The 27491-nt window shown below is 41.3% G+C and overlaps 1 protein-coding gene across 2 annotated transcripts in view; it reads left to right on the forward strand.

Moving 5' to 3' along the window:
• LOC117487094 (thyroid hormone receptor alpha) overlaps nucleotides 1-27491 on the forward strand; it is a 130693-nt gene that overhangs the window by 89213 nt on the left and 13989 nt on the right. The window contains exons 3-6 of one of the 2 annotated variants that reach the window (XM_034135736.1): nucleotides 2845-2949; nucleotides 12368-12429; nucleotides 15278-15393; nucleotides 24977-25124. In XM_034135736.1, the coding sequence (XP_033991627.1) occupies nucleotides 2894-2949; nucleotides 12368-12429; nucleotides 15278-15393; nucleotides 24977-25124 (382 nt within the window). In that variant the 5' untranslated portion in view covers nucleotides 2845-2893. Of the gene's footprint in view, nucleotides 1-2844; nucleotides 2950-11327; nucleotides 11577-12367; nucleotides 12430-15277; nucleotides 15394-24976; nucleotides 25125-27491 lie in introns of those variants that run through there. The other variant, XM_034135737.1, reaches the window with a different exon arrangement.

Consider the following 27491-nt stretch of genomic DNA (forward strand, 5'->3'; position numbering starts at 1 on the left):
ACTTTAAATAATTCAGAATTTGACTATTTTTTCATGCAAAACTCACAAAGATGCTCCAGATTGTTTAGCCTTTTATGGTGTGTGTGTGTGTGTGTGTGTGTGTGTGTGTGTGTGTGTGTGTGTGTGTGTGTGTGTGTGTGTGTGTGTGTGTGTGTGTGTGTGTGTGTGTGTGTGTATGATGAAGCCTTGTCTAGTGGATTATCTCTTCATCGCTACATAAAAACTTTCTGCTGTGCATTAATGTCCGTTTTGCTTTCCTCCTCTTCCTCTTTCCTCACAAAGGACAATAGATGAGCAGCTGTATGGGAAATGAGACATTTTACGAGCAAAACATGTCATTTAAATGTTTTCTGCGAGGTGTCGGTCATGAATACCCAATGTGAGGAGAAGTGATTACTGTGTGTGTGTGTGTGTGTGTGTGTGTGTGTGTGTGTGTGTGTGTGTGTGTGTGTGTGTGTGTATCATTAATTTTAGTGTGAAGACTTGGTTAGGGTTAGGCATGTGTTGGTTATGGTTAAGGTTAGGATAAGTCTCCAGGAAATGCATGTAAGTCAATGTAATGTCCCCTGAAGAGGTGTATGCATGGTATGTGTGTGTGTGTGTGTGTGTGTGTGTGCGTGTGTGTGCGTGCATGTGTGCGTGTGTGATCTCTCACACTCTGCTGCCCTCTGCTGGCTCGTCAGTAGAAGTGCAGCTTCTCTTTATTCTCAGAAAAAACAGACCAATTTAAAAATAGTTACTACATGGACATCAAATAATTACCTTTTATTTCCATTACCAAATAATTCAATATACTTGAAGGCATGGCAAAACTCTCTTTCTGTGATGGGGAAACCACAGGAGTTTTAAAAAAATACCTGAATAGTAGTTAGGAGAACATGTTTATGAAGCCGACAGTCTTGTCAATTATTGCGTATATTTGTGTGTTAACTGGCTCTAGATTATCTTAATACCCTGATGCTCACCTCAGATCAATCACAATGTTTTATTGAACATATAAACAACATGACATAACATGTCAGACACATTTTTGTATATAATATAAACAATTAGTTTGTAAATAAATCACTCTTAAGGGAAGCAACCCTTCTACATAAGCGATTATATTCAAATCAAACCGTATTCATTTAGCCTAATATCACAATAACAGCTTTACTGTGTGTACAGCATGTGACACGACTCGCAGTCAAAAGGAACATCGACCTGAAGAGACCCCCAAATGAACCGAGAACAATGTTAAAAACCTGGTGGAGGATCCCTCTCCCACATTACATACATGGTGTATGTACAGGTCAGAAAACAATACGATTACAACATGAAATATATTTATAACAAATAGAAAAACAGTGGAATACATGCAAGTAGAATACACTAAGATGAGCTCCAAATGAAATAAAACACTGCTTATTGTAATAATAGATCAAAAAGACCAAAGGGATGTTAAAAATCTCCCAGGTGTCAACAAAAAATACTGATATTTAATAATAATAATGCAGATGCTGCATGTACGTGTGTGTTCCTGCAGGGTGAGGGGAGGTCAGCTGAGGTCACATGATCACACTCTGCTGCCCTCCTGTGGCCGGTCCTCACAGTGAGGAAACACTGAGGGAGAATTATACACATTACATGTTACTTGTTAGACGCTTTTATCCAAAGCGACTTACAGACTCAACACTGAGGGCAACCCCCACAGGAGCAGTTTGGGGTGAAGTGTCTCAGGGACACAACGACATGCTGACTGCAGTGGGTTTGAACCTGTGCTCCCCTGATTTGAAGTCCAGCACACTTCCCACTGAGCCACAGCCACTATACATATATATCTATATAGGTCAGAATATTGTACTAATCCCACATAATGACAGAGGCTCCTTTCAAAAAAATATATTTATATGAATATAAGAATTTAAAGTGAAAATGTGCAATAAAAGATAACATTTAATATTTATTTTTGTATTTAAATATAAAATTAAAGGTAAAAAAAAACATAGAAAAAATGAAATAAACGTAAGAAGTTAATTTTGAAATGTGTAATAAAGTTAAAATGTGCAATCATTTTTTTTTTAAATAAATAAATATGAGAAGTTAAAATAAAAATGTGGGGAAAAATTGATAGAATTAGAGTAAAGAAATAATAAAAAAATGTGTCAAGTGTTTCCAAACAATTTGAAGAGTTTAGTCAACGTTTGAATTTTTGAGTTGGTGAAACGTACTTTTCAACAGTTTCCAAGCAATTTTAAGAGTTGATTAAACTCACTAATGTCATGGTCATTTCTACTGATCATAATTCCATTGTTGAGGTCTACTAGAATAGATATTGACTGTTTTTACATGCCTTTGTCTGAATGTCTTTCATTTTTGTAAAGCATCTTGAATTGCCTTGTGTTGAAAGGTGCTATATCAATAAACTTGCTATATCAATAAACTTGCCTTAAAAAAATGTGGTTTGTGAAATATGTTAAAAATAAACCATCATGTTTTTTATTTAGTGTTAAGAATATGAAAAATAAATAAGAAAACCATATTATATTATAGCCCAACCTACTACAATAAAAAAAACTTCATATGTAAACAAAGCAAATACTGTAAAAAATATATAAAAATAAACAAAATAAGTATATTGAAAATATAATTTAAAATGATAAAAATATACAAATATGTAATAAAATAATGTAAAAATATAATCAATAAACAAAACATATCATAACAAATGTACAAATAGCATTTCATTTATGAACATTACAAATATATAAAAAATGTAATGTTAAGAATATAAAGGCTTTACAGTATATAAATGAAATGATACGCTTCATGGGATTTTAATGTCTCTGTGTCTTCTCTCTCCAGCGCTCTGATGCTTCCAGTGATGTCCCGCCCCCCGTGCCCCTGAGGCTTCATGGAACCAATGTCCAACAAGCAGGACAGCAACTCATCAGAGGGAGACGAGAAAGGGTGAGTGTGTGTGTGTGTGTGTGTGTGTGTGTGTGTGTGTGTGTGTGTGTGTGTGTGTGTGTGTGTGTGTGTGTATGTGTATGTGTGTGTGTGTGTGTGTGTGTGTGTGTGTGTGTGTGTATGTGTGTGTGTGTGTGTGTGTGTGTGTGTGTGTGTTGTGTATGTGTATGTGTATGTGTGTGTGTGTGTGTGTGTGTGTGTGTGTGTGTGTGTGTGTGTGTGTGTGTGTGTGTGTGTGTGGTGTAAACATGAGATTATTGGTGGATTTGACAGAAGTGATTGGCTGCAGAGATGAATGGATGCTGGATTTGACAAGATATTTGTAATATTTTTAAAATATTATACACAAGTGCTGAGGGGTTTCGATGTATTTCTCAGTGATGAAAGTTTAGGATTTGCAGAACAAGTAGTGATTAATAACAGATGAGTGCTTGTGCAGCTTTATAAATAGAAAGAGAGAAGGGAGGGGCGCCGGGTGGTTGGTATCTTTTGGAGAGGTAAAAAAAAAGAAGACAGAACATTCTGTCACGCTGCATTCTGTACGCCATCAGACACGTGCAGACACACACACACACACACACACACACACACACACACACACACACACACACACACACACACACACACACACACACACACACACACACACACACACACACACACACACACACACACAGCTTCAATAAATAACAGAGAAGAGGAAGTGAACACTGCTAAAATGTAAACCCCATGTTACTGACATGACTCGGCACATAAAATGACTCACTTCCTGTCCCCTGGTCTGGAAGTCAATGGTTGTCTGAATGTGTTTTTGGTTGTTAGTGCTGTAGTTCCTTTATAGCCTAACATTAGCCTCCTTTAGCTTAGCGGTGGTGACGTGAAGTCATGTGACCGTGCTGTAGTTCCTTTACGGCCCCTACACACGGCGGCGTGCGTTGACGCTTGGCAGTGGGCGTGTCTTGAGCTTGGGGAGTTTACGCGAACAACGCGACCAACAACCAATCACATGAATCTCTCCTGTCAATTGCATAAAAGGTTTTACATGTCACACTTTATATGATGAACATTTATGACATTAATGTCTATGGTACTATTTTACGCAACATTCCATGCTGGCTAAATACTGTCTATGCCTGCTAGCTGTCCATTCAAACGAAGTACACTGGATATAAACTCCCCAAACAGGCGAAAACCTACCAGTTTCACCCACTGTCTCTGCCACCTCCCTCCATGCCTGGCTCCTCCGGTTTGTATCCCGGCAGGTGAACAGGGACTGAAAGCACCGGGTGATTCCCTACCGCTACGATTATTTTCTCCTCCATTTTTTGGCATATGAGGCAATGAACTGCGGTCTGGCTCTCCCAGCATACACGCGGTTTGATTGGCTAGCGCTTGTACTGGCAGATTTGCATGAGCGGGATTTGATTGGCTGACGCCTCCGCCTCAGCTTCAAAAGTAGAACATTGCTCTACTTTTGCAGCGAGCACCGCGAGAAAAGCTACGCTTTGCTCCCACAATGCAGTTCGGCGAAGCGTGACGTCACCCCATTCAAAGTGAATGGACAGAAGCGTTGAAGAGTCAACGCACGCCGCCGTGTGTAGGGGCTGTTATAGCCCAACAGTAGCCTCCTTTAGCTTAGCGGTGGTGACGTGAAGTCATGTGACTGTGCTGTAGTTCCTATATAGCCCAACATTAGCCACCTTTAGCTTAGCGGTGGTGACGTGAAGTCATGTGACCGTGCTGTAGTTCCGTTATAGCCCAACATTAGCCACCTTTAGCTTAGCGGTGGTGACGTGAAGTCATGTGACCGTGCTGTAGTTCCTTTATAGCCCAACATTAGCCACCTTTAGCTTAGCGGTGGTGACGTGAAGTCATGTGACCGTGCTGTAGTTCCTTTATAGCCCAACATTAGCCTCCTTTAGCTTAGCGGTGGTGACGTGAAGTCATGTGACCGTGCTGTAGTTCCTTTATAGCCCAACATTAGCCGCCTTTAGCTTAGCGGTGGTGACGTGAAGTCATGTGACCGTGCTGTAGTTCCTTTATAGCCCAACATTAGCCGCCTTTAGCTTAGCGGTGGTGACGTGAAGTCATGTGACCGTGCTGTAGTTCCTTTATTACATTACATTACATGTCACTTGTTAGACGCTTGTATCCAAAGCGACTAAAATACACTCAATACAGTGGGCAATCCCCACAGGAGCAGTTTGGGGTGAAGTGTCTCAGGGACACAACGACATGCTGACTGCAGTGGGACTCGAACTTGTTATCCCCTGATTCGAAGTTCAGTGCATTATCCCACTGAGCCACAGCCTCCCGTTATTACTTGTTTGTGTGTGCATCATTGGTAAAGCTGTCACCATGGTAACTTCCATGTTGTCGTACACAAAGTATTAGTAGCATCTACCTGGGGAGGTGATTAGGATCTGCCGCTGTGCGTGTGTGTGCAGATGGGCTTTTATCATTGAACATGCATGTAGATGAGTGAATGCGTGTGTGTGTGTGTGTGTGTGTGTGTGTGTGTGTGTGTGTGTGTGTGTGTGTGTGTGTGTGTGTGTACTTTAATGCATCAATAACTATAACCCAGTCATATGTATGATTCTGAAACTGGCCTATACACAAAATGAAGACTTTTACTTAATGTGTGCGTCTGTGTGTGCGTGTTGTGTGTGTGTGTGTGTGTGTGTGTGTGTGTGTGTGTGTGTGTGTGTGTGTGTGTGTGTGTGTGTGTGTGTGTGTGTGTGTGTGTGTGTGTGTGTGTGTGTGTGTGTGTGTGTGTGTGTGTGTGTGTGTGTGTGTGTGGATTAAGATCAGTGAGGGCAGATGGAGCCTCAGAAAGCAGAGGACAGATCAGGACTCTGAGTGTTTGACATCAGGGGATTGTCGCTTTGTTTTGGTGTGAGTGTGTGTGTGTGTGTGTGTGTGTGTGTGTGTGTGCGTGTGTGTGTGTGTGTGTGCGTGTGTGTGTGTGTTTCTCAGAGTCATTGAGCAAACACGTGTTCTTGTGAGCACAGCCTCATGCCCTGACCCCCCCCCTCCGTATAATGTCTGAGTCAGAGAACACACACACACACAGACACACACACACACACACAGACACACACACACACACACACACACACACACACACACACACACACACACCACACACACACACACACACACACACACACACACACACACACACACACACAGAGTTGTTGCTGCAAAACCTTACATAGCCTAGAGTAGGTAATACTGAAACAGCATTGTGTGTGTGTGTGTTTTTTTGTGTGTCTCTGTTTGTGAGATTATTTCAGGAAACTGTAGGCTTCCACGATTGCAAATTCATCTGCAAAAAATAAACAAAAACAAACTTTTTCTCCTGATGGAACATCTTCCATTGATTAATCCTCCACATGAGGGCTATTAAAGCCAACATTGCATTTTGATCTGATTATTGCACATTGATGCTGAGTAGATTCAAGGTTCAAGGCTTTTATTGTCATTTGTACAGTGAAGTTATGACAATGAAAATCTGAGGTCACAGGCTCCTCCAAAAGAGCAACACAATAAAACAGATGAAATAGTGCAAGTAAATACAAGAAAATAGAATATAGTAGAAATTGTGCAGAATAGTCTATATACAAGTCATTGGAATAGACTTCCTTCTATGGTGGCCTTGTCCTCGTTACATTATGTTCATTAGCTTAAGCAACACACGCAGACACAACAACAGCTGTGTGTTAACTCAAGCCTCTTGGACGTTTGACCCGTTGGCAAATAATGAAACAGTGAAGGATTTGTAAACTAAGGTGGAAATAAGGCTTTGTTAAATGTTTGTAAAACCACGTAGGCGTCGATCCACAAATCAAGCGTTTGTGTCAGACGAGCTTTGTTGTGGAAGTCAATAACAGCTACAGAAAACCTCAAGTTTTAAAGCAATAAGCTATTTTTAAAAAGCTGTAAATCAGGGTCATTTTGGACATTTCTGTTTTGTAGCACCTTCTAAAATGATGTATGGTAACTGGAGATGCCCTCATGAACTGAGTCTATAATTATCTGAGAAAAGTTCTTAAGCCAGGTAGGTAACCATTCAGGTAGAAATAAAGTTAAATAATTAAAGAAATACACTGTAAAGATATGTGAGGGTTTAGCTAACCTCCCACAAAGTGCACTGGGTGTTGAAGAAGCTAATTTATGTAGTGGCCAAACGGTGGTACTACACCTGCCTGTCAGTTACGTAATTTGGCCAATAAATCCTTTTCCCATTGACTTACATTGGGAATAAGACTTCTGTAATTCAGCGGATTATTTATTTCTTCTGGGTCAATCACTTAGTAGGTGTGCTTAAACACACATTTAAAGTTATTTTCCCGATCCAGTTCTCTTATACGTCCATAGTTGTACCACGTTAACTCAATCTGTTTCTGTTGGGATGCACAGTGTTGGATGCCATTTTCTTTTTAACTATTGTAATGACCAGCGTAAACAATGTCTGTTCTCGTAAGGTCCAATAAGTTCTTTGATAACAGAATTGCAGATGAAAACACGATATTTGAAATCTATAAAAAGCCATGATAGCACTGATTCCCTTGTGAGTTAAAGTTATTGAAAGTTTGACTAGTTAGCTGATCTAGATAGCGTGTGCTAGCTGAAGTTGTGAGGGTAAAGACCTGCAGTTTTCCTATATTATGGTTAAGTTTCCTTCTACCCGACTGTAAATGTAGTTTCAAAAACTGGTGGTAAAACATTGACAGAAACCCTAAATATCTGCTATAACAATTTACAATCTGGGATAATCCTTTAGCATTGCATTTACGATACACAATTAAAAAAGTATCAAAATTGTTGCAGCAGAAACGGACATATAGTCTTTTGCTCATGGTCGAAATCTGGCGCCTACATTACCCACAATGCAACTCAGCTGTGTTATATATGTGTGGATAATGTTACCTCTAGCTCCAATCAGAGATAAGGAGTTTGTAAAAGAGATTCTTAAATTTCAACTCTCTCAGACACCACTGAGTCGTTTGCCGTTTACTGGAATTAGCATGAAACCCCCACACACACACACACACACACACACACACACACACACACACACACACACACACACACACACACACACACACACACACACACACACACACACACACACACACACACACACACACTCTCTCTCTCTCTCAGCTAAGCCTTTGCTTCATGTGACAGCAGCATGACATATCTTTGTCATGGTCGTGAATGCCTCCATGTAATTTCATTTTACAGTTATCCATCACATGACAGCGTTTAAACTCTTTAATCCAAATCAACTTTATAAAAAGAAGAGGCAGCTTCTATCAGTGTTTTGTTCCTCCAGTACTTGATGTCCTTTCTTAGGACTCGTGACTCAGAGCAAGGCCCTGAAGCTCAACTATAAACACTACAACTGCACAATAATGAACACTTGATTTAAATTGCAATATGGAAAGAGCTCCAGTATATTAAGATCAAAGACAGCACAATATTTGGTAAAGGTTAAATGGATTGATGGATGGGTAGGAAGGAAGGAAGGAAGGGAGGAAGGAAGGAAGGAAGGAAGGAAGGAAGGAAGGAAGGAAGGAAGGAAGGAAGGAAGGAAGGAAGGAAGGGAGGAAGGAAGGAAGGAAGGAAGGAAGGAAGGAAGGGAGGAAGGAAGGAAGGAAGGAAGGAAGGAAGGAAGGAAGAAACCAACCAACACCAACCAACCAACCAACCAACCAACCAACCAACCAACGAACCAACGAACGAACCAACGAACGAACCAACGAACGAACCAACGAACCAACGAACGAACCAACGAACCAACGAACGAACCAACGAACGAACCAACGAACCAACGAACGAACCAACGAACCAACCAACCAACCAACCAACCAACCAACCAACCAACCAACCAACCAACCAACGAACAAACCAACGAACGAACCAACCAACGAACCAACGAACCAACCAACGAACCAACCAACGAACCAACGAGCGAACGAACGAACGAATGAACCAACGAACGAACCAACGAACGAACCAACGAGCGAACCAACGAGCGAACGAACGTAGGAAGGTAGGAAGGTAGGAAGATAGGAAGGAATGAAAGAAGGCCTCTATAAACTGTTCACGAGGATCCTTGATCCGGATGTGGGATTCTTAACAACTGCTAGAGAGTATACCTGCAGACAGAAGAGACCCTAACTCAGTGGATGAGATGTCAAACAGTGTCCCCAGAAGACTTCAGCTAAACTGCAGATGGCATCAGAACACACTTATGTAATGTAGTTAGCATTAAAGCTTAAGTAAGTTGGAACTTTTAGTTTTGTTCTTCTGAGGACAACATGAAGAGAGGAAAGTGGAAGGGGTGAGAGATGCCAGGTGAGACCAGAGAGGAAGCAAAAAACACGAACATTAAATGTGCGTACTGCTGTATCTACATAAGGGTGTCCCAATGCAAAGTATATTAAAATGAACTCTGAGTACTGGATATTGCTCTCATAACAGTCACTTCTCACACTCAGCGACCGCCATCTTGGCTACGTAGCTGAAGTTAAGCTATCAGCTCTTGAATCCCTTGTACTAAAAATAATAAATGTGGGTTGTTCTCACTCTTTAAGTAACATACCAATCTACTTGTGACAAAATGAAGCCACCATTCATTTTATTAGTTTTGATCAGTTAAATGTATTGGAACCACGAACTATAACGTTGCTAGCTGCCAAGCTAACAGTGGAACATTGTAGCTTCTGGTGAAGGAGCAGCAGCCGTGTTCAATTTGAGACAACGCTACCCGGTCATCATTCAAACATTGCAAAAGTCTTCAAAGTGGACGACATGCTTTGTACGAAGGATGGTGTGTTAGTATAAACTCTGAGCACTGTTGTGACGTACCCATGGGCATCACTTTGTTTTCAAAAGTGGTTTGGAAATGTCCCCAGTGTCCCCAGTGTCCCCAGCGCAAATGACTCTGATTCATGTCTATTGGGTACACACTCTCACTGAGTACCACACAATACACAAAGCTCCACTGATGCTTTTGTTTTAAATGATGCTTTCATTAAGCACAGCAGGTTAATAATGCCACCTGTCAGAAAGTCAGAACAGAACATGCTTGTAGATCACTGTGTAAGAACGTGGTAGTCGGACTGCATTTCTATAACCCTTTCCCAGTCTGTACCCTCTTAGAGCAGCATTTACCAATTTACAGCCAATCAGAGAGAGGCTGCCATACAAGGAGCCCACTGCTCAGAGAAACTAACATCCACACATCGGCCATCAGGAGCAACGTGGGGTTAAGTATCTTGCCCAATTTACACCAGGATCAAACCCCCAACCCTTCCATTGGTAGAAAACCTCTCACAGCCCCAGACCCCCAAACTGGTGTCTGGACCCCCTCGACTCTAACCATCAGATCAATGTCTCCCTGTGCGGCAAACTCAAGATATCAACATGTTCAGATCAGAAGTCACGAAGAGCGTGCTTTGACGTAACTCCAAAACCCAAAGATGACCTGATAACCCTTCAGAGTTACCACTGACGATGAGATAAAGAAGTCATGTTTTCTGTCCACCAATGAGACGCTGATGCTGAGATGCCTATCGGCGTACCAAACGCTCATTCACTCTTTACTCCTTACGTGAGCTTCAGCCTACTCTTTCATATTTATGTTTATCGGCATGTTGAAACAGTGTAGAGACTATCGTGTCTACAATTTCTTTACATTTCTCTAATCAATTTGAAATGCATTTAATGTAAACACTTAGTTAATGTATGTAGAAACAGAACGCTCTGTTTGACAACAACATTGCTCTCATTTTAGTTTGGACCATTTGGATTGTCTACTCTTCGCTTAGGTTTCATTTCTGCAACATTTGCATGTTTTCATCGTAAAATAAGAAAATGTTTCCACTTTTCTCAGTTTTATATGAAGTTAAATTAAGGTTTCTGCACCGACAATACAACATACTGAAGTTGACCTGATTCATCTACATCATATTTGGCAGATTAATTGATAATCTTTGTTGCAGCGCTAGAAGAAAGTAAAGGATTAAGCATCACATAATACACACACACACACACACACACACACACACACACACACACACACACACACACACACACACACACACACACACACACACACACACACACACACACACACACACACACACACACACACAAATAGGGGAGGATCTACACACTGACACACACACACACACACACACGCGCACACACACACACACACACACACGCACACAAATAGGGGAGGATCTACACACTGACACACACACACACACACACACACACCACACACACACACACACACACACACACACACACACACACACACACACACACACACAGAGAGAGAGAGAGAGAGAATAAGCAGCTCTGCCTCCCTCCAGCAGCCAGAGTGAGGCAGACAGCCTCTCAGCTGACAGCAGCGGGGATTTAAGGACCTCCACACACACACACACGGACACACTGGTGCTTTTGAAGAAGTGGAAACTGTTGCGATACTAATCCGAGTGTGTGCATACTGAGCGGGACACGTGTGGGCGGCTGAGGCTCGTTCTCTTCTGAACACACTCCTGCAGAATCAGCAACATGCATATCCTGGAGCCGTACTGCATCAACAGGTGTGTGTGTGTGTGTGTGTGTGTGTGTGTGTGTGTGTGTGTGTGTGTGTGTGTGTGTGTGTGTGTGTGTGTGTGTGTGTGTGTGTGTGTGTGTGTGTGTGTGTGTGTGTGTGTGTGTGTGTGTGTGTGTGTGTGTGTTCCCCATGTGCACAGCGGCAGATTTAATACGTCTGGCCGAGCGTAAAGAGCACAGAAAGAGACGTGAGAGAATGTTGGTTTATTTCGGGAGTCGACGGGCTGTTACATAATACTGCTGTGGAAGTTTTTTTAAAAGCAGGAAGGAAAAAATAAATACAATGGTGCAAAGATGTCGTATTTCTGTGCTGGTCCCTGAAGGCAGCATCTCCCTGGTCCAATGGGATTCCTCCATTTGATTATTGCAGTAAATATTACAGTGTAGAAATACTCATTCACACAGGTCAAATCCTGTGTTTGAAATATTGTAAAAGGTCTAAATAGTTGGCAATGAAATAAACTTAAAGTACTTAACGTAGAAATGACTTATTATATATATTTTGTTATGATTGCATTCAATAATTGGATGTTTAAGTAAAAAAACACATCATTATTTGTGAGGATTTGCTGCTTTTTGCATCATAGAATATTATTTTATATATTAATAATAATTATATTCATATAAACAACAGTCAGACAAATCATTATAAATAATAAAAACAGTGAAATAATTGAAAAAATAAACACAAGATAATTGAAAAATATGTTTTCAGCTAATAATGTGTTTTTAATCACATTGTTTTCTAATATTAACATCTCTCTCTCCTCATCGTCAGGTGGCCAGATGTGCCGAAGAGAAAGAGAAAGAACAGCCTTTGTTCTGGGAAGAGCGTGTCAGGTAAACATCTCTTTACGTTGTTATCCACAAACAAACAAACAAACAAACAATAAAGATCATTCAAGGTGTATTTTAAATGCTCCAGAGGATCATATGACCTCGTGAGGCCTGTACTACGAAGCCGGTTCAACCTAACCTGGATATGTTTGAGTTAGCCGGTTGGCCCAATCCAAAACATACGCGCTCTCGCTAAGCTGTACTACGACGCTGGTTATCAAGTGGATCGCTCAAGCCAGCCGTGTCCTATCTAGTTAGGTGCGCGTTCACATGAAAGGGGTGGTATTTGGAGCATTCGACCAATCACAAACATGGACAAGCGTACTGACAGCGCAGCGTCATACTTCCTGAATGAAAAGTGAACTTTAATATTAGTCAAATATGAAGAAGTTAAACTTTAAACATCCATAACTTAAACACTTTATCCAGGATCAAAGCCACATAGCTGCACCTGCAAGGTGAATACAGCTGGTAAAAGAAAAAGCGTTTGAATGCGTACATTAACAGGTTTATGATATCCAGAGTTGGGTGTAACGCATTACAAAGTAACGCGTTACTGTAATAATATTACTTTTGTCGGTAACGGAGTAGTGTAACGCGTTACTTTTATAATTCAGTAATCACACTACAGTTACTAACATTGCCCCGACACGCGTTACTTCGTTACTTTTATAAAATCAGTCATAATCACACTGACAGACAAGAGGGGTTTCCGCCGCAGGTTTATATGTACGTAATCTGCGCGACTTGCGCGTCCACATCTCCACGTGCAGTGCTGCATAAACATGGCAGAGTCAGCGATAACTTTCGAGGGGTGGAGGTATGCCCATTATTTTGAGTTCGTCCGAAGAATAGACAGGAATGTGACGGTGAGGTGCAAACTGTGTCCAGGCCAGAAGCTGTTATCCACTGCTGCAAACACCACGTCAAACCTCAACAAACACCTGCAAAGAACACATGCTAAGGTGAAGCTAATAGCTAAGGACCCCCGAACCCAGAGTGAGGATGTTGTGAGTGCGCCGCCGCGGACTCCGAAGCAGCACAAATTAGAATTTGGAGGACCGGTAACCAAAGCAGAGATGGACAGGCTTGTAGCATCCTTCATAGTAGAGGTAATGTTGCCCATTTGCACAGTGGAATCACCATCGCATCGTTCAGAGATATTCTGCGCAAAATACAGATAGCAGGAGACAGAGGACAGCCATAGTCAGAGCTATCTGGATCAGTCTTATGCGACAATGGAAACTGAACTAAAGAGAACATTTGAAACTTTAGGAGTCTGCGTGATCTGCCTGCAGGGAGGGGCGGGCCGGCCCTGCGAGTAAAGTAACGAGTAAAGTAACGAGTAAAGTAACGAGTTACTTTATGTAGAGAGTAACGAAGTAGTGTAATATATTACTTTTTAAAAAAGTAATATGTAATATGTAATATTATACTTTTTTTTAGTAACGACCCCATCTCTGATGATATCACTGCCCCGTCTAAGGTGCTTGCCACACGAGGACGATAACGGTCGTATCTGCTACAGTTCTCTATCAGATAGACGGTTCGGCCACACGAGGCCGACACGGAAACGCAGAAAACGATAACGATAACGGGTCCCTAGGTGGGTAGATCTGCAGACGCAGCGCTCTGGGGGGCAAACGGCTCCGTGTTTACGCCTATACCATCATGTCCTGATAATGATGACGCAATAGCCCCGCCTCTCCCCACCTCTGCTGCTCAGAGATCAGCTGCTGGGCTGTCAGGAGAGGGGGAGGAAAAGAGAGGCTCCGTTTTTTATTCTTATATTATTATATAGAGTCGTTATTCATTTGTTTTAAAGCTCAATAAATAACAAAGAAGACCTCTGACCGGCACTTTTCTAATTTTGTCTCGTGTGAACGGACACGTTGCTGGTGCCTGTTGCGTGTGGATGGAAGACTTTTTTGATAACGATTGCGGTCCGTTTGCGTTATCGTCCTCGTGTGGCTGCAGCCTGAGACACGAGTGTTTACAGGGGAGGGTCTACACACTCACACACACACACACGCACACACACACACACACACACACACACACACACACACACACACACACACACACACACACACACACACACACACACACACACACACACACACACACACACACACACACACACACACACACACACAGGGGTGAGAGGGAGAGAATTAGCAGCCCTCGATCCAAAACTACAAGATTAGACACGTCATAATTATCTTAAGTACGTCAATGAATCTCTGTTATACATCGGGTTAAACTAAACTAATATGGCCTTTAATTCAATAAAAGGTATTTTTTTCTTCTTTGAGTAACTACGCAGGATATGAGATGATTATTATTCATGTATAAAGAGTCATAAATAAAGTTAAAACTCTCATTTCCGTTTATTTTGGTCTCAAAAGTGTCTAATTTGGTAGTTTTGTACCTTTCTGTCTACAGATCTGTAATCTCACCTGTTGATCTAATATGTGCTGAACAGAGCCTCTGATAGCACATCATATGAATTTAAAATGATGTACAGGAGATGGTCACAGTGCAAAAGAAGGATTATCCTGAAATTGCCCTAAAATATGATTGTTGGGAACGATGGTCATGACTTTTAATACAGAAACTATCAACAAAAACAACAAATAATGAAGTATTAATGTCTATTTATGTTTATGATCAGATTACAGACTGATGTGTTAGCTAGACTGAAGCTGAACGACTAAAGATAACATTACAAATAAATGTAAGTTAATGTACAAACGGAGGGTCGTTTCCCTCCGATAGAAACGTTCCTGAGAGTGAAACAGTAACCACTCGCCTCCTCATCTCCTTCTCCTCCTTGTCTCCTCTCCTCCAGCTCTCAGTGTTCCAGGATACATCCCCAGCTACCTGGAGAAGGACGAGCCCTGCGTGGTGTGTGGAGACAAGGCCACGGGCTACCACTACCGCTGCATCACCTGCGAGGGCTGCAAGGTACCTGAACGCCTCACAGCCTGTTATCAGAGGCAGCTAGTGCCCCTGAACGCCTCACAGCTTGTTATCAGAGGCAGCTAGTGCCCCTGAACGCCTCACAGCCTGTTATCAGAGGCAGCTAGTGCCCCTGAACGCCTCACAACCTGTTATCAGAGGCAGCTAGTGCCCCTGAACGCCTCACAGCCTGTTATCAGAGGCAGCTAGTGCCCCTGAACGCCTCACAACCTGTTATCAGAGGCAGCTAGTGCCCCTGAACGCCTCACAGCCTGTTATCAGAGGCAGCTAGTGCCCCTGAACGCCTCACAGCCTGTTATCAGAGGCAGCTAGTGCCCCTGAACGCCTCACAACCTGTTATCAGAGGCAGCTAGTGCCCCTGAACGCCTCACAGCCTGTTATCAGAGGCAGCTAGTGCACCTGAACGCCTCACAGCCTGTTATCAGAGGCAGCTAGTGCACCTGAACGCCTCACAGCCTGTTATCAGAGGCAGCTAGTGCCCCTGAACGCCTCACAGCCTGTTATCAGAGGCAGCTAGTGCACCTGAACGCCTCACAGCCTGTTATCAGAGGCAGCTAGTGCACCTGAACGCCTCACAGCCTGTTATCAGAGGCAGCTAGTGCCCCTTCAAGGTACACTGGGATCTCTCAATCAACCAATATCCCCAAAATGAGGAAAGCCTTAAACAGAATCAGAATCAAGTTTTTTGCCAGGTACGTTTCCAGATACCAGGAATTAGCTTGGTGGTGCAAACATAAACAATATAAGCAAATAAGTTAGGACGATAATAAAGAAACATTCAAGAAAATAAACAATTTTACATTAAAAAAAGAATAAGGACACCAGATTTCAATATACAAAATAAACTAAAACACTTATTACAATGAATTTATGACGATATTGAAACGATATATTTCAAACATAAGGGCTGTGCAGAAATGTGCATGTAAATATATTTAACAATCTGGCCTCAGATATGTATATGTGTTTTTTATTCATTTAACTACATTCTTGTTTTAACAGCTACTTACCTGAATATCATTTTTCAATTTTTCAATTTAATTTGATCTTTAATTGTAATAATCTTGTGTGAATCTGTACTGTACCTTCGCTCTCACTCTGTTGCTGCTTAAACTCCTGAATGTCCCTAAGGGGTTCATAAAGGTCCATCTTTTCTTATCTTATATATTCAGAGAGAAACTTTCTTATATAGTTTTGGATTTTCAAGGTTTAATAATGTCTGACAATCCATTTCCTCCAACATGAGGACATCCTTATCGCGGATGATGCTTAGCTGCAGACAGAACCGTTTTTGATAATCCTATTTGTTAGGGAAATATTTCGGATCAGAATCATTCTTTGAGAAGCCTAGTTCCTAATCACCCTCCAGTAGTGCTGTGATCAATGTCGAGGATTTCATTAAATCATTGACATTTCAGCCTAAACTTATCAAACAATGCTAAACAGAATATAAGCAGATTCAAAACAGAAAATACATATATGAAAAAGCGAAAACAACTTATTATTGTTGGGGAAATATTTCCCAAGGCCCATAACTTTGACCCAGTTGATCAGTTCTGTCCTGACTGAGCACACGCACCTGTAACCTGGGCTGCTGTGCTCTCAGTGTTCTGTCTCCCTGCTCCTGTTGGCGTCAGCTGATAGAGGTGTTATGGTTCTATGTTCCTGCCTGTTGGATCAGCTGATAGAGGTGTTATGGTTCTATGTTCCTGCCTGTTGGATCAGCTGATAGAGGTGTTATGGTTCTATGTTCCTGCCTGTTGGCGTCAGCTGATAGAGGTGTTATGGTTCTATGTTCCTGTCTGTTGGATCAGCTGATAGAGGTGTTATGGTTCTATGTTCCTGCCTGTTGGATCAGCTGATAGAGGTGTTATGGTTCTATGTTCCTGCCTGTTGGATCAGCTGATAGAGGTGTTATGGTTCTGTGTTCCTGCCTGTTGGATCAGCTGATAGAGGTGTTATGGTTCTATGTTCCTGCCTGTTGGATCAGCTGATAGAGGTGTTATGGTTCTATGTTCCTGTCTGTTGGCGTCAGCTGATAGAGGTGTTATGGTTCTATGTTCCTGCCTGTTGGATCAGCTGATAGAGGTGTTATGGTTCTATGTTCCTGCCTGTTGGATCAGCTGATAGAGGTGTTATGGTTCTATGTTCCTGCCTGTTGGCGTCAGCTGGTAGAGGTGTTATGGTTCTATGTTCCTGCCTGTTGGCGTCAGCTGATAGAGGGGTTATGGTTCTATGTTCCTGCCTGTTGGATCAGCTGATAGAGGTGTTATGGTTCTATGTTCCTGCCTGTTGGATCAGCTGATAGAGGTGTTATGGTTCTATGTTCCTGCCTGTTGGATCAGCTGATAGAGGTGTTATGGTTCTGTGTTCCTGCCTGTTGGATCAGCTGATAGAGGTGTTATGGTTCTGTGTTCCTGCCTGTTGGATCAGCTGATAGAGGTGTTATGGTTCTGTGTTCCTGCCTGTTGGATCAGCTGATAGAGGTGTTATGGTTCTATGTTCCTGCCTGTTGGATCAGCTGATAGAGGTGTTATGGTTCTATGTTGTTCTGCTCAATGTGGATGATTCTCTCTGAACTAGCTAAACACACGGGTCTCAGGGAGAGTTCTTGAGATTTGACGTGGCAACTCTCCCGTGAAGTCAGAACCTCTGACTCGTGACTTGTTTTGTGAATTCTCCGGCCGAAGCTCCAAATAACCCATCAGTGTTCGACTTAGGGCCTTACTGCTCGGTTATGACAAAAATCATAATCTCGATTATTTGGGTCAATAATTGATATCACGATTATTAAAAAACGATTATCCATTTACTTTGAAAACATCAATTTATTGGAGAAAGAAATGTGAACAGTATGTTTTTAACCTGTTACGCACCGCCCCCCCGGTACCGGGCGGATAAACGCGTCATTTGCAGGAAACAACGTCTAAGGAATCTTAATATTTTATAAACTATGAATGTTTTATATCCATGTAACGGGAAGAAACTCAGCTAACTGATCTTTTTAAAAAATAAATCCAAAAAAACCCCACAATGCTAACACTCAGCCTCTGAATTAGCCACGAGCGAAAAAATGTAACCTATCTCTGCACCTAAACTCACTCATAACTCCCTTATTACTTATCCTAGATGCACAGCCAACCCCTCGATTAGCATCAGCTGGAGACACAGAATCTGGGGGTGCCCACCTCAATACTCAGTGATAAACATTTGCGACGCTATAAACGAAAACGTACATCATAACATGTGGAGCTAGGTAGCTAGAAACGCTAACATGGCTTACCTTGGTCAAAACTGGTCTTCAATGGCATTAAAACGATAAAAAAAACGATGCTGCAGTTAATCCATAGGTTAATCCAATGTGTCTGTGTCCTCTTTGAAATGATTTATGATAATCCATAAGCAATAAAACTGCTTTTTCGTTTCCAAATGTCAGAGCGAGAGATAGGTCCACTCTGCTGCAAATTTACATGCGCGCAGCCCCCACCCAGGCCACCCCCTTCGATTCTATTGGCTCTAACGGTCAGAAAGAGGTGTCAACCATCAAAATCGACCAAGGGGGGCCAGAGATATGGAAAAAAAACAATTTTCACCCAAATCACCTCAGAGGTGGGGTGGTTTTGGCTAAACCTCTCTAAAAAGGTCAAATGTCACTTGTTTTGCATCAATCTTGATACAGGGTACTTATTATATGTTGTACTTTGGATTCCTAAAGCTTTTAGTCTACTAACCCATCATCCAAGGGTAGTTTTCACTATCTGTAAAAAAGAATTTTTGGACGGACACTATAATTTACAGTTTTTTACTATGTAAAATCTGAATTTTCTTTAAAATAAAAAACATCTATATTGATTCTGACACTTCTACATCCAACTCACAGGTTTATCATTACTTTGAGAAAAGAAATTATTCATATAACCCTTTTAGAAGTTAAGTTGTAGTCATTTGTTTTGGGCATGTCATTTTCGAGCCTGAAACATGAAAAACAGGCTTGGTGCTTAACAGGTTAACAGTTGATTACCCTGAACTTTAATTATCAGTATAATTCAACTGAAAAACCAATTAAAAAAAAAATGTATTTGAAAAATAAATTAATAATAATAATAAAAAAATAATCGTTTTATTTCCTTTGAGTCGGTGGCTCCTCCTGCATTGCTACTCAGAAGTCTCCCCCACACTATTAACTTGACTACTTGAAACAATAATAATTAAACTCTATCAAAGAATAGAAAACATAAATCTGTCTCGGTTAAGTATATTTCTGACTTTTCTCTGTAATAATGCTTTGAAAAACACGCTCTAGACTTCATTAAAATAACTCATTTAGTGCCTTTTTTACTTCAAGTAAAGTACAAGTACCTCAACATTGAACTTAAGGACAATACTTGAGTAAATCTAAGTAGGTACTTCCCACCTTTGTTATCAATGCTAACACAAACTAGCTTTTAGCTTCATCACAAGAACTGATTTAGTGCCTTCTTTCTAGTTTCTTGATTTAAGAGAAGCATGAAGCCATAAACCGGAGACAGTTTGTGATTAGCTTAGCTCTGCACAGCTGATTGAATTAGCTTCATTAAGTTTGTCTTTTCTCATTCATATCTCCATCACTTCAGGAATGTGGAGTGAATTGATCTCTCGCGCGTCACACATTTTCAAACTACATCCGTTTTAATTTCTTTATCGACGCTGGCAGGACTTTCTGTTTTCAGCTCTCCGTCTCACAGAACAAAGTCACTTTATATTCAAAACAACACATCTGTTCAGATCTCTAAGTCTATTGCTTTTTCTCAAAATAACAAATGCTGCAAACTGGGAAAAGTCCAATAAGTAAGATGTATTTTTCCATGAAGCTAGATAACGATATCCAGGGCCGGTTTTTGGCATAGATGGTCGTCTAGGGCGCCAGATCTCTCTGGGAGGGAAAAAAACATTTTTGACCGTTTCTGCTCATCCTAATTTTCGGCCTTGATGTAACAACATTCATAATTAAGTCAAGGTAACACCCTTTTCACCCCGGTTACACATTTCATTCGCCCTGTACGATGGGCGCTGTAAGTGATGAAAATGGCTTATCAGGCGCCCGCAGCTCACAGCCAAAGTGCGAGCGAGCCTCCGAGCGAGCAAGAGAGAGAAAGAGGGAGAGAGGGAGAGAGGGAGAGAGGGAGAGAGGGAAAGAGGGAGAGAGGGAGAGAGGGAGAGAGAGAAAGAGGGAGAGAGGGAGAGAGGGAGAGAGAGAAAGAGGGAGAGAGAGAGAGAGAGGGCGCACCGATACCGACTATTGTTGTTGTTAGCATCTGGTGCTAGCTGTGCTAACGGATATAAGAAGCTGTTTCTACAAGAAGGTAGAGGGAGAGTCCTCTCCAGTCAGACTGAGGCTCAGTGAGGTGAAGGACTCTGAGGGTTTAGATAGTTCACTTTAGTCTCAGTTATCTCAGTGGGTCTCAAACGGTTTGGTCACAATTTATGTAAACACATATTTCCAAGGCACTCCTTTCTAATTATTAGGATGAATAAAAACAGGAAATCATTCCAGTGTATACTATAGGACAGTGAACCAGACATATCGTTTACAACTGGAGAGATTTAAAAATATGCATAAATAAATAAATGTTAACTAGGTAAAATAAGATATGAATGAACCACAAAAATAAAATAAGTTACATGTATTTGTTATGGGCTCTGGGTTATTGGTTATGTTCATATACTTATTTGATTATTCAAATGCAAACCGATCTTCTTCATCTGGGTGTTTTAGAGTTGTACCCCCTAGATCAGGTCTCTAGTCATTCTGCTCAAAGTGCACCAGATTGAAGCATTTTACTTGTGTTCAAAAAAATCTTTCCGGGGGGGCAGACCCCCGGACCCCCCTGGAGGATGTGAAGTCCACCACTAATTTAAAACATGTTCATACCATACTGAATACATTTGAAACCTTTTTATATATATATAACCAACATGTCAATACGTTTCTGTTTTAGTGTCTTTGTCTTTTGTAGAGATCTTGGGGGGGGGGGGCTGGGCGCCAGCTAAAATCTCGCCTAGGGCAGCAAATTGGTCAGAACCGGCCCTGACGATATCCCATAGTAGGATCTATTTAAAAATATATAAAGTGATTATTGAACAGGCCGTAGATAAGTGAGATTTAATGCAGGAGTCAGCTGACCGAAGCTTCCTGTCTGAACTTCAGTCTCTATTGTCGGCGTCTAACATCATGTTCATGGTTCAATTAACCAATTAAAGGCTCCCACAAAACAGCCCTTTGTGTTCACTAGAGTTACATTTGGATTACACGTGTCCTCGATGAAATGGGTCTTCTTTAAAATCTTGAATGCCAGAAACAGAATAGATGTTGATGCTGAGCCTCTGTGATGAATCGATGGTACATGTTGTGCTCCTTGTTTATTGGTAATTGGGAAGAAATGCAGAATACGAAACAGAACGATGAGAGGTTCGTTCCTTAAAGCTCGGCCTCCTGTAATTTCACAGGAAATGAGGCGTACTGAAATCCTTAATTATCTCCACGAGAGTCGATCGTCTTCACTTATATTTAGATAAGTGTGTCTTTCTTACTACGGACTTTCCTTGGATATGCATTCAGAGAGATCTCATGAGACAGGAGCAACCGTTCATTGACTTCTTTAATGCTGATGTTGACAAAAGTATTTTGTATTTTATTTGAGGTTATCAAAGTCAACTTTATTGTCAATCTCAAAATATGTTTGTACACACAGAAAGATCAGAACCCTGTGTCCCACTCACACATTAAAATACAAGAACACTCAATATTTTACAAAAGAAACACAAAATAACCGTTTTCTTCAAGTAAGCAGGATATATATAGAAAGATGATGTGCAAATGGGAGTTTAATATGCTTTATTTAACCGGGTAAAACGTCTCATTGAGATTTAGCATTAAAAAAGGAAACTAACGACACGTATTCACACCAAATGTAATACTATACGAATAACCTTAAAAGCTAGAAAACTAAAACACTTAGGAAAATGAGTAAATGGAAAACTACAGTGTGTTATATTTTAAAGTGGAGAGCTGTGCCAAGCAGTCAGAGAGTTGATATGAACACGATGTTTGTCACATGATGTTCTTTAACCTGTTAAGCCCCATTTAATTTTAAATTTTTTTATTAATTTCTTTAATTTGAATTGTTTTTCTTTGGATGGAATGAATACCTATGGTGATAATTCAATGTAATACATCATTTTTATAGTCTGGTACCTGAAAAAGGTCAAATGGCACTGATGGAACCAGATGTACCCAAATGTGCCGAAAGCCTATTCCGCCTGGAACTTTCTTTTGGCTAAACCTCTCTAAAAAGGTCAAATTTAACTTGTTTTGCCTCAATGTTGATACAGGGTACTTATTATATGTTATAGTTTGGATTCCTAAAGTTTATAGTCTACCATCCCATCATTCAAGGGTGGTTTTCACTATAAGTAATGTTTTTTCTTTAGGCAGAGGTAAGAATTTACCTTTTTTTACTATGTTCCATCTGAATTTACTCTGACTGAGAAAAATCTATATTGATTCTGACACTTCTACATCCAACTCACAGATGTAACCTTGCTTTGATAAAAGAAATTATTCATATAACCCTTTTAGAAGTGAAGTTGTAGTCATTTGTTTTGGGCATGTCATTTTCGAGCCTGAAACCTGAAAAACAGGCTCGGGGCTTAACAGGTTAATGTAATGCATCGTGTTTTTGGGGTGGATGAAGCTCCTTCTGGACTTTCTAGGCAGAAGGAGCTTCATATTTAAAAGCTTTGTTCCCTCGTTCTAACTTAGCATCCCCAGCATCTGAATAAAGTCTTGGGAGGTCATATAGACTTGCTTTTTTACACATATATGTGCAAATATGAGAGGGAACCAGCCCAAGGAGAGATTTCAATATAAATATAAAACCCAATTGCAGTGGTGTACGATGTCCTCATCCAGAGTGGCATATTTCCTCTCAATCTCTGAATGCTTTTTCTATCTCTGGTTACTTTCCATAAGCTCCATTTATTCCTTATCCTTTCTTTAAAGGTCCCCTATCATCCTCCTCTTCATCAATATATCACAGGTCTCAGATATATCCAGAGCCTGTCTCTGATTGGCTGAAACACCAAACAGATCATTGCAGCATTACCCATAATCCCCTCTGTTTCAGCCCTGTTTCCAAAGTGCTGATTCTCTGTCTGTTACTTCAGATGAAAATAAGGAGCCCCTCCCCACGCCCCTCTGAGAGACATTTGATGTAGAAGAGACATGAAGAAGAGGGGACACATGTTGATGTAGAAGAGACATGAAGAAGAGGGGACACATGTTGATGTAGAAGAGACATGGAGAAGAGGGGACACATGTTGATGTAGAAGAGACATGAAGAAGAGGGGACACATGTTGATGAAGAAGAGACATGAAGAAGAGGGGACACATGTTGATGTAGAAGAGACATGAAGAAGAGGGGACACATGTTGATGAAGAAGAGACATGAAGAAGAGGGGACACATGTTGATGTAGAAGAGACATGAAGAAGAGGGGACACATGTTGATGAAGAAGAGACATGAAGAAGAGGGGACACATGTTGATGAAGAAGAGACATGAAGAAGAGGGGACACATGTTGATGTAGAAGAGACATGAAGAAGAGGGGACATATGTTGATGTAGAAGAGACATGAAGAAGAGGGGACACATGTTGATGAAGAAGAGACATGAGGAAGAGGGGACACATGTTGATGTAGAAGAGACATGAAGAAGAGGGGACACATGTTGATGAAGAAGAGACATGAAGAGGGGACACATGTTGATGAAGAAGAGACATGAAGAAGAGGGGACACATGTTGATGTAGAAGAGACATGAAGAAGAGGGGACACATGTTGATGAAGAAGAGACATGAAGAAGAGGGGACACATGTTGATGAAGAAGAGACATGAAGAAGAGGGGACACATGTTGATGAAGAAGAGACATGAAGAAGAGGGGACACATGTTGATGTAGAAGAGACATGAAGAAGAGGGGACACATGTTGATGTAGAAGAGACATGAAGAAGAGGGGACACATGTTGATGTAGAAGAGACGTGAAGAAGAGGGGACACATGTTGATGTAGAAGAGACGTGAAGAAGAGGGGACACATGTTGATGTAGAAGAGACGTGAAGAAGAGGGGACACATGTTGATGTAAGAAGAGAGACATGAAGAAGAGGGGACACATGTTGATGTAGAAGAGACGTGAAGAAGAGGGGACACATGTTGATGTAGAAGAGACGTGAAGAAGAGGGGACACATGTTGATGTAGAAGAGACGTGAAGAAGAGGGGACACATGTTGATGTAGAAGAGACATGAAGAAGAGGGGACACATGTTTATGAAGAAGAGACATGGAGAAGAGGGGACACATGTTGATGTAGAAGAGACATGAAGAAGAGGGGACACATGTTGATGTAGAAGAGACGTGAAGAAGAGGGGACACATGTTGATGAAGAAGAGACGTGAAGAAGTGGATTTTGCATAATAGGTAACCTTTAAATCTCTGTTCTTCGTCTTTCTTCCTCCTCTTCCTCTCCTCTCTGCAGGGCTTCTTCCGCAGAACCATCCAGAAGAACCTGCACCCGGCGTACTCCTGTAAATATGAGGGATGCTGTATCATCGACAAGATCACGCGCAACCAGTGCCAGCTGTGTCGCTTCAAGAAGTGCATCGCCGTGGGCATGGCCATGGACTGTGAGTATCGCTGAACATACAGAGATACAGGAGGTTATGGTTTCCAAAGAGCATCCTAAAGGAACAATTTGTACCCAAGTTACGGACACATCTGTCATGAAATCTGTCCAAATGCTGAACATGTGTCATATGTACAGAGATACAGGAGGTTAGGCGTCAAAAAGCACAGAGAAGGACTTCTTTTGCTCCAAAAACAAGGTGTTCTCACTTGAAATCAGTCAAATGTGCCAATAGAAAGTTGCTTGGGAAGATGTCTTGAGATAAGAGGGATATTTGATGAATCAGATCTTGTAATTAGCTGTGGGACTGTGAGTACAGAGATATATGGGGTTAGGCTGTCCAAAAAGCATCCAGAAGGAACATTTGTACCCAAGTTACGGACAAATCTGTCATGAAATCTGTCAAAATGCTGAAAGTCGGTCATATGTACAGAGTTACGTGAGGTGAGGCGGTCAACAAGCACAGAGAAGGACTTTTCTTTCCATGTTTACGGACAAAGCTGTCATGAAATCTGTGAAAATGCTGCTCCAAAAACAAGGTGTTCTCACTGAGTAAACAACTTTAGCTTGGTAAGATTTCTCGAGGTAAGACTGGATATTTAGATGAATCACATCTTGTAATTACAGGGTGTCCGCGGGGTCTTAAAAGGTATTACATTTGACTTCAGGATTCCTGCATATACCCTGAATTAGCTGGGGAAACTTATTTTGAGCAAAATCAGGATGGGTTGTGATACAAAGTAAGCCAGGAATGCTCAAAAGTGTTCTGTTTCCTGATGTTGGTTGGGGATTATCTAATACAAATGTTAAAAGAAACCTTTTTTCATCTGAGATACAACTCAAAATAAGATGTCTTTGACTTAACAAGATGATGCATTGTCTAAAAACAACAGAACTTGCTAAACTTTCGCATGTCGTTTTGAGCATGTGAGAATGCAGATGTTAGCATTTATAATTCCTTGTATTTATTATTATAGCGCTTTTCAATGACTCAAAGCGCTTTACAAATACATGTAACGGTCATGTACTGTGGACAATACCCACAGGAGCAAATTCAGGTGAAGTGTCTTGCCCAAGAACACAATGACTTTACAGACACAGCGGCGGCGGGTTTCGCCCCCTTGATCTGATGATCAATGCACAGCCCACTGCGCCACACCGCCCATCTTCACACCTCGGAGTCATCGAGGCGCTTTACAGATACACATTAGTATCATACATGTACTGTGGACAATACCCACAGGAGCAAATTCGGGTGAAGTGTCTTGCCCAAGGACACAACGGCCTGACGCAGTGGCAGCGGGAGCGGGTTTCGAACTGGAGTTCCCCAACACCCCCTTGATCTGATGATCAAACGCACAGCCCACTGCGCCACTCCGCCCCTCTCTTTAGCTCAAAGAGACATCAGCGTTACTCTTAATGAACTTTTTAATTTGGTAAAAACCCATTGATTCCTGGGATCCAGCAGTGTGGTCGAGATATACATCTAGAAAGAACATCCATTCAAGGTTTCTCCAACGCAATACGTTTTCAATTTGAGGAAAACAAAAAATTGCATGGCTATCATTTAATCACATTTAGATTATGATATGTTTATATAATTACAGTGATAAGATAATTAGATTTGTGGGTACAATAAAAACTATTGGTCCATTGATCCCAAATGAGATTATAGAAACTCGGAGGATGTTGCGTGCGAACATCTTCTGAAGAATCACAGATTCGGTTTATTTTTTAGAGATCATAAAGATTCATACGATGAGATCATGAGATCATGAGCGTCACTTTGTTAGAAAAACTAGTGGAGGGGACACTTTTTTTAAATTTAAAAACCAATAGAGCGGTGCAGGGATGACGTGTTCACCCTGAAGGAAGCTGCTGGTTCCCTCGACAAGAAAGCAACAGGGTTTCTCCAGAGGATTTAGGAAAATAGCTGGAAATAATGTCTGTGGAAAACGAACCTGTTTGATAAATGCACGTTTTGTTCAGCCGGATAATCTCCACACGTCTACCCTACTTTTATAATGTTCTAATCATAAATCTAGTATCCAGAAGCTAAATGCTAACGTTATGCTATAAAGGAACTACAGCCGAGTCCAGCAGCACGACTTCAACGTCACGCCAACTTCAGATCCATATTCAAACACACAGATTCTAAATGGAACGAGTTGAAGCGTTTGTTTGAACAGTTTGCAGGAGGCAGGTACTTGCTTTCAAGCAGAACAGGGCTAACACACTTAGAGGAGTGTTTACGTGTTCGGTGTAATGACGTACAACGTCCTCCACGACTTCTGTAGTCCTATTCAGCCACTTGGTAACAACCATCGTTTTTCAGACACGTGAACTCTTCAGAAATCACCAGCGGGGT

This window comes from Trematomus bernacchii, unplaced genomic scaffold, assembly GCF_902827165.1.
Source record: "Trematomus bernacchii unplaced genomic scaffold, fTreBer1.1, whole genome shotgun sequence".
In the NCBI taxonomy this organism is placed as follows: domain Eukaryota; kingdom Metazoa; phylum Chordata; class Actinopteri; order Perciformes; family Nototheniidae; genus Trematomus; species Trematomus bernacchii.